Consider the following 15,764-nt stretch of genomic DNA (forward strand, 5'->3'; position numbering starts at 1 on the left):
TGCCAGTTGCTGTGCTCTGGGCACCTCCTTCCAGCCTCTGGCCTCATTGTCCCTAGTGCGCTTAGCTGTCTCTCCACGCCTCGCCACCCTCCCTGCACCTTGCAGAGAAAGCAGCATGAGCACCGTTTGCAGGTGAAGAAGCCGAAACTCAGAGCAGGTAAACGCTCCGTAACGTGGTGCAGTTGACGAACAACAGAGCCAGGATCTGAACCCTGCCACAGCCCAGCCCTAGCTAGCTTGGTACATGGGGCCCTGCCCTCTTCTTTTACAAACTGGAGAAGGCCATAGGTGATTTATTTATTCTTCAAGTTTACCATGAGCATGGGATGGGTCTGTGTTTGTCAAACTGGCCCGAAAAGTTGAAAGCATCCAACAAGTGTGTGTTAGGCGTGGCTCTTTGTTCTTGTCTGCACACATCTCCTGGCACCTTCCGGATCTCACACTGGAACGTTTGTACTACCTCAGGCGGTGTTAAAACTGTCCCAGCAGCCAGGGCTAGCGCTCGGCTATAGCCTTGCCTCCCTCTCGGAGGAGCAGGTGACAACAACACCAGGAGGTGTCCAGATCACGCAGAGGAAAAGTGTTGGGGCAATTCAGGTCACCGCCCTAGAACAGTGCTGCTCCCTGTCTCGAGGTGGGTTGTCCAGGGCACAGGGCAATGCAGGCAAGGATGGGAGGACCCAAGAGGCCATGTAGGCCCGCTCCTAGCCTCCATGAGGCTGCCTTCAAGTCATTCCAAAGGGTGCAAAAAGCTGAGCTGCCGGCCCTCATGGAGCTGCATTCTGAGCTCAAGGCACTTTGAGGATGAAATAAAGTCAGGAGAGGCCATTGTCTGAATCTGTGAAACAAATCTGATTTCAAGTGCATTTGTTAAGAAATGTGGTTTGGGTACATGGAGTGGCAGAGGCTCACAGGTTTACAAAGCACCCGAGAGACAACTGTGTGCTCTGTGCTAGTCTGGAATGAGCATGCTATTGTTCTATACACGGATGCTTCAAAAACACTTATAAATACACTCCCTCCCTTCTCTTAAATTGCTCTGTTATATCGTCTTTCTTTCAAAAACACAAAGATGCCCCTTGACCCCACAGCTCCCCTTCCCTGCTGCCATTCACAGAAAAACTTCTCCAAAGACTTGTCCACACTCGTGTCCTCACCTCCATTGACACCCAGGGCCCGTGACCTGCTTGTTGCCAAACCCAGGACACTTTTCTGTCCTGGTCCTTTGATCTTAGGAGGCTGTTCCCTTGTGTCCCGGTAGCCCCAGCAGAGGCCTGCCGGCAGTGGGAGGGTACAACACGGGGGAGGCGCCCAGGTCCCAGTGAAGGGCTGCTGTGAGGGTTCTTACACGCCCCCTTCCTCTGCCTCTCCATTTATACTCTCTTCCTGCATGGTTCCATCCGGTCCCCAGCTTTGAGCACCAGGTGCATACTGATACTTCACAGAACCCTCCATCCCCTATCTGCATGCGTGACCTCTTCAGGATCTCTAGACCCTTCCACCCGGCCAACCTCCGGGCAGTTCCCTACGGACAGCTAACAGGCAACTCAAACATAACTGACTCTTGCTTTTCATCCCCATTCGATTTCTTATCCAGCATCCTCCATCTCAGAAAATGGGGCCACCAAGCTGGTAAATGGGGAGTCCATGTCCCCTCCTCCCTTTCCTCCATCTCACATTACTGAGTCCTGCTGGCTGTAACTCAGAAATACAACTAGAGCCTAAACGCGCTCTTCGCCCTCACTCTGAGGCTGTCTTCCAAGACACCAACCTTGTGCTGGGCAGCCTAAGCAGCCCCACTCAGCTTCCAGCTTCCACTTTTGCCCCCTTTCAATTCTCTCCCCTGACAGCAGCCAGAGGGGTGTAGAAAGTGAGTAAACAATATCTGGCAGCGCAAGCACCTGGTGAATTCCTGCTTCTCAAAAGTTCCTTGGTCATTCTTATTTCCTTCTTTTTCAGATGAAATTTAGAAGAAAACATGTTTTCATAGCATAAATAATCCAGTGGCGAACCAATCCAATCCAATTCCAAGACTGCTCATTGAGACACTTACCATAGGCCCCCCTCTGCAGCCAGTGCTCCAGATTGGAAATGGCTGAGGCCTGAGTTCACAACACCCCGCGGGGGAAGGGGGTGCTGGTTCCCTTTATGTAAACCCAACAAAGAAAGACCTGGCTTTGGGGAGCAGAAGCGCCTGCTGTTGTGCATCTCTTTGCTGAAGGATGGGGCCCTTTCTTTTTTTTTTTTTTTTGGAGACAGAGTCTTGCTGTGTCGCCCAAGCTGGAGTGCAATGGCGTGATCTCGGCTCACTGCAGCCTCCGCCTCCCAGGTTCAAGCAATTCTCCTGCCTCAGACTCCCGAGTAGCTGGCATTAGAGGCACCCACCACCAGCCCGGCTAATTTTGGTATTTTTAGTCGAGATGGGGTTTCATCGCGTTGGCCAGGATGGTCTCGATCTCCTGACCTCAGGTGATCCACCTGCCTCAGCCTCCCAAAGTGCTGGGATTACAGGTGTGAGCTACTGTGCCTGGCCGGGATGGGTCCCTTTCTAAGTGAGTCCACCCTCATAGCTTTGTCCGGGTATCTGAGACACATTCCAGCCCTGGCACTGTCCGGCTGCGCAGGCGGCACAGGCAGCGGGTCTCTTACCTCCCTGAGGCAGGTATAGATGGGGCACACGAGCACGCGGAAGGGCTCGCCCGTGCTGCTGCGCATGGTGCCGAAGACCTCGCACAGGAAGGTGATGAAGCCCAGCCAGCGCTCCACGTCCTGCTGCTGCAGCTCCTCGCGCACCGTGAAGTCCTTCTGTGGAGGCATGAGAGACTGCGTCAGCCTCCTGGGGCTGGGGAGGGGCCCGGGTGCCTCCCCGCTGTGCAGAGCATCTGTTGTCTAGGGGCTGCTCCTGGGCAGCAGGCAAACCCCATGTCTTAAATGAGGATGGGGGTGCATGATTGCACTCTCTGTGGCTAGGACCACCCTGACCTGTGGCCACAACACCTCTTTTTCAGGTGTCCCCAGGTTGGGGACACAGCTTCCTTGCCTCTGGGCATTGCCCAGACCTGCTAGTCACGGACCTGCTAGACCTCCTTCACGGACAGCAATGCTGATGTGGGAGGATGAGGTAGAACGGGAGGTGACACCCTCCCCAGACTCAGCACTTTTGCACTTAACTCCCTGTGGCTAACCCATCTTCCTTTGCTAACCCCCAAGTCATGCCCTCTGCGTGGTAGGCTGGGGGTAACCAGAACACTGCCTACCCACACATCATCAGCAATGGCAACAGAGGGCCATGTGGGCTAGCGCTCCAGCACTGGGCTACACAGCTACAGCCCCTCCCTCAAGGGGCCTAGAGGACAGTAGGAAAATTAGAGGTATTCATTCATTCATTCATTCATTCATTCATTCATTCATCCTTTAAAAAAATATTATTGCCCCATTGTGTGCCAGGCTCTGCACCAGGAGCTAAGATAAGACATATTCACTCATCACTGTGATATAAGAGAAGAAGGTATAAAAAGCCAAGGAGCTGGGTTTCATGGGACGGTTGCTAGGGAAGGTTTTGGGGATGGAACCATGAAATACCACAGTCATACCAGTGCTCAACAGAAAGGTTAAAACAGCTAAGGGGTGGAGACCAAGCAGGAGGCCACTGCAAGTGTCCAGGCAGGATGAAATTAAAACCTCAGTGCTCTGACAGCTGAACGGTAAGAATCTGGGGTAGCTTAAATAATATTCAGAAAGATATTTCCCCTACCTCTTGTCTTTGGTTTTGGCCATATGTCTTGCTTTGGCCAACAGAATGAGGCAGGAGTGATGGTGTGCCAGTTCTGATGTGAGGCCCTAAATATTTACGTTGACTTTCATGTTTCTTCTGTCATCCTAAGAAGACTCTCTCTGGGCTGGCCTGATGGTCCCAGGAAGAAGATGGGCAACATGTGTGACAGGGCCTCGCCTTAGTCTAGCCTAAGTCAGGTGACCCCCAACCAATCTGCACACACATCATCTAAATGCACGTTTACTGCTGTGTGCCACTGAGATTTTTATGGTTGTTTGTTCAGTCTCAATAGCAGACCAATACAGGAGTGACACAAGAGACATTGTGAAAGGCAATAGTACTTGCTAAGTGGTGGGTTGTAAGGGGTGATGGAAAGGGGAGAGTCCAAGATGACGCCAAGATTCTTGGTTTGGGTGACTGTGCCACCACCAAAATAGAATATGTGAAGACAGGTTGTAGAATGTGACTCAGACCATTCCCACAGCCCAGTCCCCCTCACCACTGCTGACTTCAGCCCAGCATCCTTGACACCAGAATCTCAGCATCGCCAGAGATGGAAGGCCCTCAGAGATGACTTGGTTAACATCTGTCCCTTGTGAGTGATGAAGGTGCCATCTAGAGGTGCCTTGGTCTCCTCAGGTGGCAGGTCAGGGACTGGCTGAGAAGCCCTGCAGTGCCAGCTCTGGATGAGCCTAGGCCACAGCTTATAATGACCAGAGTCTCATCAGTTACAAAGAAGTATATACTTGTGTGTGTATCTATAACTATTTTGATGTCTATATTTATACGCAATACAGTAGCAGCAGCAGCTGCTACTGGTGAGCCAGACACCGAGCCAAGGGCATTAACTGTGGTATTTTACATAGTTATCCCGATGGTCCTATAAAGCAGGTCCTATTACTGCCCCATTTTATAGACGGAGAATCTGAGGATAGAGAAGTTGTGTAACTTGCCCGTGACTATGAGCCAATGGCAGGGCTGGGATTCAGACTGACGTCAGCCTGCTCTGGAGACCAAACATTTTTTGTCCTTATGGTGTTTTTTATTTTTCAAAAAATGTTATTGTGTACATTTAAGGTATACAACATGATGCAATGGGATACATGTAGGCAGTAAAAAGGTTACTATAGTGAAGCAAACAACATAGCCATCATCTCACAGTTACCCATTTTTGTTTCATTTTGCTTTTGTGGCAAGAGCAGCTCTTATGGTGTTTTTAAATTGGAAAGTAGTGCATCAGAGCCCACGCTTAGTCACTCTCCAAGTCTGTACTTTCCATGAAGCCATTTGTCCACACTGTCCCTTGGAAGTCCAGCCATGCCTGCAGACCTCATGGGCCTCGTACTAACCCCTCGGGCCTCCTGCCTCCCCATTCCTTTCTCACTGAAGTGTCCACCTGGGAATGACTGTAGAGTTCTGCTGTTTGTCTTTCATCCAGGGTGTAAAGGGACCACAGGGGACTCCAGGGTCCCCGCAAGTGGTGGGTGCCCAGCATCTTTGACAGCTTTGTCTCTTCACCCTAGTCCAGAGCCTAGAGCAGGCAGCCTTCACAGGGGTCCCAGCTGTTCAGGGTCTTTGTGAATGAATGAATGAATGGTGGTGGCTGCCATCCCAGGGCCTGCCAAGGGCTCTGCACTACTGGGCTTGAAGTCATACGTCTTTTGGTGCTTTCATTCTCATGAACCTTTGTTTATCCCATAATATTCTTATGTAATCTGAGCAAGAGTGGGCATTACCATTCTCATTTTCAAATGGGAAAAACGGAGGCACAAAGATATTAAAAGACTTGACTAAGGCCCCACAGTACTAGAACTTGAATGAGAACTTAAGCCCCTTCTCTGCTCTGGGTTAAATGCTCTTGCCCTGGTTGTATATTGGAGTCACCTAGAGGAACTCTGAGGCTGCGGATGCTGGGACTCCACCTCAGAAAGTCTTGTGTAACTGGTCAGGGTGGGGCTGAGACACTGGTAATTTTTGACAGCTCCCCAGCTGATTCTAACGTGCAACCATGGCTGGGAACCACAACTCCAGGCCTTTATCAAATGCTAACTCGGGTGTTAAAATGGTGCCCCTCTATCAATCCCCAGCTTGTCATTGCCTTATATTCCCTAAAAATACCCATGAAGACACACATCAAAGAACCAAGTCCCACAGCAACACTGAGAAGGAAGATAACAGTTCCCCAGCAGACTCCTCCCAGACTTAGGAGGTGACATCATTAACTAAAGTGCTGTCACCAACAAACTCTGGTTGCCCAGGGGACCCAGAAGACCAAAGGCAGGGGTAGCTTGAGGCTTCAACCCCTTCCTCTATCTGTCTGTGGCTGGTAGACAGGATCTGTCAGTACTAGCAAAGCCCTGTGCCTGTGTATTAAGGCAGCTCCCATCTGCACCGCCCTTACTCCAGGCCTTGGAGTTCCAGGTCAGTGCGGGGCAGGAGGAGACTGGGTGGTATGCTGTGTCCTTTAAGGGGTGGTGCTCTCAGGCAAAGCCATCTGGGGTAGGAAAAACTTGGGGGCAGTGTGTACGAGGAACTGAAGTTTTAAACAATGGATTGCGTCTGATCAAAGAACTAGCGCTTGACTTAGTTTCTTCCTGATCATCCATGGCATCAAGACAGCATTCTGTTTTGGGCTAGCAAAGGTTACTAGGAGATTGAATGCCTGCTAAATATTGGAAATTGGATTTGAGATGAGCTCATGAAGCCACCCTCCAGCTTTAGGTCTGAGAGGGAGACTCTGCCTCAGCAGACACCAAGCTAGTCCAAGGCTGATGCACACAGCAAACACAAAAGACCAGACAGGGGTGACCTCATTCAGGACTGAGGGAGGCGCAGAGCAATACGGCATCTACACAAATATCCTGACTGGCAGAATAAAGGAGCAGTATCGTGAAAACTTAATGGAAGTGTGTAACTCTGAACATGTTAATGACAATCAACCAGATATAAATAAAATGAAAAACTCAAGTGCAAAACATGTTGGCTTGTATGTAAGGAGAATGACAATATAGATTCTATGATGTGTGAAAAGGCATTTGAAGGAAGGGATTGTGATTAGCAAAGCAACTCTCAGGCTGAAATGAAGTGTGAGACAGGAACTGGGATTAGGAGAGAGCCAATGGAAACTAGAAATCCAACAGCAAAATCAAAATGAACTGGAGGCAGTAAAGGATAGAATGGATAATGCAGAAAAAGTAATGCAGAAGATAAACTTGGAAACTGCCTAGAGAGCAGAATAGATAAATAGACCAGAAACCTGAATACAAAGATAAATAGACTAGAAACAAATGAAAAACGATAGAGAAGATAGAGAGTGGACATCTAATCTGTGAATTAGAGAAGTTTTCAAAAAGGATACCAGAATACACAGAACAAAGAGAGCAGAGAAATAAACTTTCTCATTGAAAATAAATAATAATAAAATCGTATTGACTCTTTAGGTAAAACGTGTGCACAGTGTTTCAGAAGTCCCTTGCCCTGCCCCGGTTTTACTTAGCGGAAGAATTTTCTTTCCTTTTCTTTTTTCTTGCCGCTGTTGTTGTTTTTTTCTTTTTCTTTTTTGAGACAGGGTCTTGCTTTGTTGCCCAGGCTGCAGAACAGTGGCATGATTAAGGCTCACTGCAGCCTCGACCTCTTAGGCTTAAGTGATCCTTCCACAGCTAATTTTAAATTTTTTTGTAGAGACAAGGTCTCACTATGTTGCCCCCGCTGAATTTTCTTTTTTAGTTTCGCAGAAAAAGAAAAATTTAAAAACAGCTATGAAGGAACAAAAGTCACAGTCTTCTCACAAAAGAACAAAAATCTAGTTGGCCTTATACTTCTTTATTTGAGGTTAAAAATTCAGAGACATGAAGGCAATGTGTTCGTGAGTTTGAAGGGAAAAGAACAAACCTGCCTATGAGTGAAAGCAAGAGAAAGATCTTACATAAGTAAGTTCTAAAACAAATCACTCCTACATGCTTATCTTAAAAAATTCAATGCTGCAGTTGCTATGAAAAATAGTATGGCCAGCCAGGCGTGGTGGCTCACACCTATAATCCCAGCACTTTGGGAGGCCGAGGCAGGTGGATCACTTGAGGTCAGGAGTTCGAGACCAGCCTGAGTAACATGGTGAAACCCTGTCTCTACTAAAAATACAAAAAATTAGCCGGGTGTGGTGGCGGGCACCTGTAATCCCAGCTACTCGGGAGGTTGAGGGAGGAGAATTGCTTGATCCCAGGAGGTGGAGGTTGCAGTGAGCTTAGATTATGCCACTGCACCCCAGCCTGGGGGACAGAGTGAGACTCCATCTCAAAAATCAAAATAGTATGGCGATTCTTCAAAAAATTAAAAATAGAATTACTATATGATCCAGCAATTCCACTTCTGGGTATATATCCAAAGGAACTGAAAGCAGGATTTCAAAGAGATGTCAGTATGTAGCATTACTGACAAGAGGTGGGGGCAACCCAGGCATCCACCCACAGATGAATGGATCAACAATACGTGATATATATATACAGTGGAATATTATTCAGCCTTAAAAACAGAAAGAAATTCTGACATGTGCTGCAACATGAATGAACCCTCAGCACATTATGCAAAGTGAAATAAGCCAGTCAAAAAAGACAATACTGCATGATTTCACTTACACAGGTATCTAAAGTAACCAAACCCATACATAGAAACGACAGTAGAATGGTGGTTGCAAGGGGCTGGGGAGAGGGGGACATGGGGGTTAATAGGTAGAGAGTTTCAGTTTTGCAAGACGAAAAAGTTTTGGAGACTGGTTGCACAAGAATGTGACTATACACTGTTGAACTGTACACTTAGAAATGATTGAAATAGTACATTTTATGTTATTTTTAAACTACAATTAAAAATAATAAAAAATTTAAAAAAACTTTCCGAATGCATGTTATGGTCAACAAAATTTATGATTTAACTCTGAGGAAATCACGGTATAGAAGAAACAGAAGGGAAAACTGAAACTACAACCAGGTAGACTTATGAAGCTAAGTTAAAATAAGTCATTATAATTTTGGTTATACAATGGAATCAAAAGCCAGAAATAATCCTTGGAAGAGAAGATATTTAATTTTAAAATGTAATTTAAGTAAGAATTTCATAGTAGTAGTGACTTAATAATCCAAGATTAAATTACTAGAGATCAGTAAATACTGGTGGGAAGGGGATAGAAGTCCGTGCAGCACATAACATTTCCTAATTCAGGCCATAAGGATTCACTGGTTATTGTGTCTTTCTTAACTTTGGGAATCAGAGAAAAAAAATGAAAGTACGCCTTTAAAATGCTAAAAGTAAACACTAGTAACCACTAGCAGAACTGCAAACAGAATATAAAAAATAAATGGATGGGTAAAAATAAGAGTGAGCAAATGAAAACAAAGTAGTAGTAAAAGGGAAGTATATCTAAGATAACAATTATTAAATAAAGTTATAAGGTTTTATATATAGATAAAAATACAAACCATAATAAAGAGATAACACAAAATGTTATAGACTTTATAGTATAGATTTGAATATACCTGAAGCTATTGAAACATAAGAAAAAAAAAAAAGAAACATAGGAAAAAAAACAGAAAGGAGGAATTATATCAGGAAATAAAACCACTAACATTCTATGGCCAATTAAATGAATAAAAAACAAATGACTTAGGTGATTTAAATAATATAGTTAATAAGATTAATTGAAACAAGCCTCACAGTAAGCTGTGATCTCAGTATAAATTTCAAAACATTGAAATTGTACAGGTTACATACTGGGACTATGAATTAACAACAACCATTAAAAAATAGCCAATTGCTTGAATACTTAAAAGGTATTCTTCTAAAGAAAAATGAAATAAAGACATAATCAAATATACAATGCCTGTATTAGATTATCTAGGAAATAACTATACAAACTTGTGGAATGTGGTCAAAACTATAATGAAAGGTCAATTTATAGTCTTCACTATTTTGGTCATTAAATAATGGAAGAAAATATATCATCTAAACCAATGTTATCCAATATGGTAGCCACTATCCACATGTGACAATACATTGAGTGCTTGAAGTGTGGCTATCCCGACTGATATGGGCTGTAAGTGTAAAACAGATATTACTTTTCAAAGGCTTAGTATAAAAACAAGAATGTAAAATGTCTTGTATTTTAAAAATATTAACTACCTGTGAAATTTTGAATACACTGGGTTAAGTAACACATATTATTAAATTTAAAATTACATTGTAGATCACATTATACTTCTACCAGACAATGTCGATCTAACATTTAACTAGAACAATTAGAAAACCAACAATAGCTAAGGAAATATAAGGACATAATACAGATAAAACCCCCAAATTAATTACTTAGGAAATAGAGAAAGGAAATCACATATAAAATCAAGAAAGAAGAAACAGAAATAAAACTAGATATGAAAACAGATATGAGGTAGATAAAAAGTATAATAAAAATTATTTATAACTCTATGTTGATAATTTTGAAAAAATGATGAAATAGGTGATTGTAAAAAAAAATCATTTGCTAAAAAGGAAATGAGCCAGAATAAACTAAAAAATCATAAACTAAAATCAAAGTTATGAAAGAATTACCTTTATAAGGAAATCTCTAAACTTACGATTTTTATAGGTAAGTTCATTCAAACTTTCAAAAAATTAGGTAACTGCTTTCCTTTGCAAACTGACTCAGAACATAGAAAAGGAGAAGCTTTCCAATCAGTTCCCTATAAACAAAATCTAATGATAGTAAGTTACAAATAAGGAAGTCTACAAGTGAATCTTGCTAATGTGAATAGATATAAAAGTCCCAAGTGAAATACTAACAAACAGATCCATTATAACCAAGTAGATTTTTATCCTAGGAAGGCATGGATGACTTAGTATCAGGAAGTCTATAAATGTAATGTATTACTTCAATAGGCTTGATTAAAAAACAGTAGCAACACCTATGACCCTTAGAAGGGAAGAGATAAAATGATTTGATTATATATACGGAAAATCTGAGAGAAGCCATTAATAAAGATTATCATTAACAAGAGAGTTTAGTGACTAATTAATAAGAATATTTAGATACAAAATTAATACACAAAATCAACAGCTTTCTTTTATGACAGAATTAACTAGTGAGATTTTAATGTACAAATCTCATTTAATAAAGCAATAAAATACTTAAGTGACATTATTAAGAAATATGCAAGAATTCTATAAAGAAAATTGCCAAACAAAACTGAAAGATTTAAGAGAATGTCTTCAACAAGTGAAGAAACATATACAATTCCTCATTGAGAAGACAGCATTGTGAAGATGGTAATTCTCTTTGAAATAATTCACAGGTTTAATATCAATCTGTACTCCATATCCCAATGTGAACTTTTTCGGGAGAAAGGGAAATGAAGACTTGAAAAAATAATCCTAAAAGTAATTTGAAAGAATAGCAAAGGAAATAACTAAAAACAAAACAACATTGGAAAGAGTTACATTACTCTTAACTTATCCTTAATAAAGCTTTATTCATTAAGAGGCTGTAGAGCTGACATCCGAATGGAGCGCTAGATCAGATAGCCTAGAAATAAACTTGGCATCCACAAAGGTTTATCACATGATCCCTCGAGGACCACAAATCAGTGGCATAGGAAGCATTATTCACTCAAGCAACAGTGCAGGGACAGCTGTCTAAGTATCAGGAGGAAAATAATTTAGAGTCTTACTTCACACTGGGCTCTAAAATAAATTCCAGATGGAACGAAGAGGCAAATGTTAAAAAAAAAAAAAGGACCAAAAATGTGAAGAAAATGAAAGAGTATTTCCCACATTTCTGGATGGAGAGGGGCTTTCTTCACTAAGACAATAGAAGAATGCTTCAAAATATTAAAAGACAATTGATATTGTCTGAGGAAAATACATGCAATAAATGTGACAAAGGGCAATGGTCTTCATATATAAATAGTGTGTTCAAATTTGTAATAAAAGTACAAAATCCCTCATGAACAAATGGGGAAAGGGCATTAAGAGATAAATCCTAGGTCAAAATGTAAATTGCTAATACATATATGAAAAAAAACTTAATTCAGTATCAGTAGTAATTGAATGAATGAATAAAAACACCTTTTTCCCATCTATAGTAGGACAACTTAAAATGGTAATTGTCCATGCTGGTAAGGATGCAGTGAGACAGACACTTACATATGGGCAGTGTACATTGGTACGACTTTTCTGAAAACCCTTAAAATAAGTCTTAAGAGTTCTTATCATTTGATCTGGTAGTTGCATTTCTGGTAATTATCATAAGGAAACAATTTAAAATATTAGAAAAAAATAAGCTTAATGCACATAAAAATCTAACAACCTAAGCACCCAGCAATAGGGGAATGATTAAGTGAATGATGATTCATGCATCCATTAAAAATTATGTTTATGTGGCCAGGTGCAGTAGCTCACGTCTGTAATCACAGCACTTTGGGAGGCTGAGGTGGGCAGATCATCTGAGGCCAGGAGCTCATGACCAATCTGGCCAACATGGTGAAACCCCATCTCTACTAAAAATACAAAAAAAATTAGCTGGGCATAGCGGCACATACCTATAATCCCAGCTACTCAGAAGGCTGAGGTGGGTGAATCACTTGAACCTGGAGGTGGAAGTTGCAGTGAGCCGAGATCACGCCACTGCACTCCAGCCTGGGCCACAGAGCGAGACTCTGTCTCAAAAAAAAAAAAAAGTTTATGAAAAGTTTATAACAGCATGGGAAAAATGCTTACATAATATTAAATGAAAAAAGCAAAACTGAAATTGCATTTACCATATAATCTCATCCATGAATACAGTTTTTTTAAAAAAGAAAGAGGAGACAGAAATAGTGTTTCACAGGAGTTGTCTCTCAATAGTGGAATTACGGATGACCTTTATTCTTTACATTTTATTACTTTCTGAATTTCTCTGATTTTCTGTGAATGTTTTTCTTTATAAACAGAAAAACAGCTATTTTAAAAGAAACTGACAGGTTGTGACCCTTTTCCTTGATTTTTTGCATTAGGACAGCGGAATTCTTCTGGTGATCTGCCAGTCAGCAGTGATTCTCACGAGAAGGGTGGGGAACTGGGGTGTGAACATGCCCCGCCCAGAGGCCACCAAAACCCAGCCTGTGTGTCTCCTCTTGACACATGTTATAGGTTGCCAGCTTTTCCTCTGGAACAAGGAGCCCTTTCTGCCAACTGAAACGAGCCATTCCTCTGGCTCTGTCCCTAACCTCAGCCTCTTGTATCCAAAAGCAGCAAGGGGCCTCAGATTGGTGGCAGCCATTTCAAAGCCTGGTATTTGGCTCTAGATTCTCATCTGACTGGCAGGCTACCTCCCAGCAACCCCTAGTGTCTTTCCCCAAACTTTAAGGCTACCATTTAAGCCCCGTTTCCTGCCTAAAACTATTTATTGACGTACTGCTATTTCCTGCACCGGCCACATCAATAAGCCCTGAAAGCCATTCAGTGTCTCAGGTTTCTCAAGGCATTCTGGGAAATTCTTCCCACTTGGGATAACCACATGAGCTCTGGCATGGTGGAGTGCAGTGGCCAAGCCAAAAACAGCTGTATGCAGGCAAAGGGGAAAACACACCCCCACCCCACCCAGGGGCGCAAACCACCACAGGGAGATGCTACTGGAGGGTGGGGTTGGGGGTGGTCAAGGCACAAGGACCATGGTGCATATATTTTTACACTTCCTGAGGGGGACGGGCAGCCCCTACCAATCCCTGCAAACTCACCCTCATTTCGGGCTCCCTCTTGGAAAATGAATGGCCCAGGGAAATTTGCCCATCCAAATACTGTGTCCCCAGTGACCCTGGTTTGTTTCTGTCCAGAGAGGTGGCTGCTGTTGCCATCTCTCCAGTGGGGAGGAGAAAGTGCACTTTTATTTACTGCTAGCAGGAAGTTTCTTTTCCTTGAGAAGCTGGATACCATGTGGGAAGGACAGACCATGGGAAGCTGTGGGAGCCCGCCAGCCAGGAGTTAATCCCAGGCATTCTTCTCCTGGGCGATTGGTTGAAGGGCTTAAAAAACATATTTGACAGAATTCTGTATATTGAAAAGAGGAAACTAATTTTCAAATAAAAGGTGCTTTGTTTTTTATTTGGCCCCAACTTTCCTTCTTTCATGTTCCTGCTTCCACGTTCCCTCTTCAGGGAGGCCTCCCTGGCTGTCCCCTCCGCGGCAGCCCCCGGGACTCCTCATTCCGACTCCGCTATGCTTCCTTCCCAGCCCTGATCACCTCCACTAGGTCTGATGTGTGTTGATGACCTGAATTTTTGCTAGAAGCGTTTTCTGAAGGCAGGAATCCTGTTTTCTGAGCCATAGTCATGTCCCCTGGAATGGGACTTGGCTCGTTGTAGGTGTTCAATGAACATGTGTGGACTGGATGTATAAATATCCCATGGTACGTGGTCAGACAGCTCTTCGCTAAGAGGACAACCTGTCCAAAGGGCAGGGGGCTGTTACTCTAAGACATAAGAGTACAGAGTCACCATGTATGCCCGACGCATCTTTTCGTTCATTTGTAGCTGACAGTTCACTCCCGATTATTTTCTTCCCACCATCTCTGGGCCAGTCCCGGTCCCTGCTCCAAGGCCGCTGTCTCATGACATTTGTTTCACTTTTGTGGGTTAACATTTTTGCCACACAGTGATGTTTCTTGGCTTATTGGATTTTTTTCCCCCTTCCTAGGGTTACTTCAAGTAAGGCCATGACATTCCGCAGAGCCACCCTTTGGTGGTGTGGTGGGGTCACAGGTGACGTCAGTGTAGCTCCGCCCCAGCCCTGAGTCTCCTCTCTGTCAGACTCTCCCCTCAAGGCTTTGCTGAGGCCAGTTGCAATCCCTCCGGCAGGCTTTCCTCCTTGGTTCCCCCAACCAGTGAAGCCCCCTCACTCCTCTGTCCCTATCACACAGTCCAGGGCCTGAGGCCTGGCCCCCATGGGTAGACCTGGCCTTCGGTAGTTCCTGGAAGGCTCCCTCCTCATCCCAGTCATCATCATGTGGGAGGAGCCCAGGACAGGAGCCTCCAGCTCAGAGAGACAGTGCAGTCCTTCCTTGGCACCTGTTCCTATCAACAGTGAGGCAGAGGGCTGGGAATTCCCAAGCCTAGGGCTGGCCTGCAGCGTGGAACCCAGAGACACTGTGACACATCAGGTTACCCCTGGCCTGAGAGAGGACCCTGAATATTCCCTACTGTCCTTCCCTGGGACTTCTGGGCTGCATGAAACCTCAGAATCCTTACAGAAAAGGATTTAGCAATGTTAAGCCACCTCAAGTTGGTTCCTGTGACTTGGGACAAAAAGAACTCATCAATACAATAGGCTTCTCCTAGGTGACAAAATAATGGATTCCCAGGCCCTGTGGGGGGTGGGGGGAGGAGGACAGGACTGGGGCCTGGATGCTGGGGACTGGGAGGTGAGGGACAGAGTCAGAGAAGGGGACACTGAGGCTGGGTGGGCAGTGCTTCTAGAAGAGCTGGAGTCAGGATAGGACGAGAAGCAGGGAAGGGGTGATCTGGTTATGACCTGGGTCCTGAGTAGCAGCCCATGGGCCCTGCCTCTCACACACCCACTCAGGGCAACATTGTGGAAGGTCTTGGCATCAGTCTGATTGGGTCAGGCAGACCTCCTTGGCTTAAATGAGTAACACGTGCAACGTATCTGGTGCAAAGTAGGTGTTGAACAAGTGGCAGAGAGACCTCCTGGTAGTTGTATCCTGAGTCACTCCATCCACCAAAGCCTGCCCCAGACCTGGTCGCCCCCGACCCCTGGCAGCCTGCACGTGCAGCCCAGCCAAGGGGCACGTCCGCTGGGCTGTACTCACAGCTGCCATCATGCCACGTCCTGACCACAGCTGCCAGTCTTGGCTCAGTCCTGCTGAGCCCTGAGGCCTGGCCCTGGGGACTCAGCCACACCTAGACTCTGGAACAGTCAGAATCTGACCTGCATGTCACTCTGCACTCTGACAACA

At 44.5% G+C, this 15,764-nt stretch overlaps 1 protein-coding gene across 7 annotated transcripts in view; it reads right to left on the reverse strand.

Moving 5' to 3' along the window:
• The window catches only part of CTIF (cap binding complex dependent translation initiation factor), a 336,841-nt gene that overhangs the window by 43,953 nt on the left and 277,124 nt on the right, over nucleotides 1–15,764 (reverse strand). For all 7 annotated transcript variants that reach the window (XM_050768157.1, XM_050768155.1, XM_050768154.1 and 4 more), the window contains one exon: nucleotides 2,650–2,805. In XM_050768157.1, the coding sequence (XP_050624114.1) occupies nucleotides 2,650–2,805 (156 nt within the window). The remainder of the gene's footprint in view (nucleotides 1–2,649; nucleotides 2,806–15,764) is intronic.

The sequence above is a fragment of the Macaca thibetana genome, chromosome 18, assembly GCF_024542745.1.
Source record: "Macaca thibetana thibetana isolate TM-01 chromosome 18, ASM2454274v1, whole genome shotgun sequence".
Lineage (NCBI taxonomy): Eukaryota > Metazoa > Chordata > Mammalia > Primates > Cercopithecidae > Macaca > Macaca thibetana.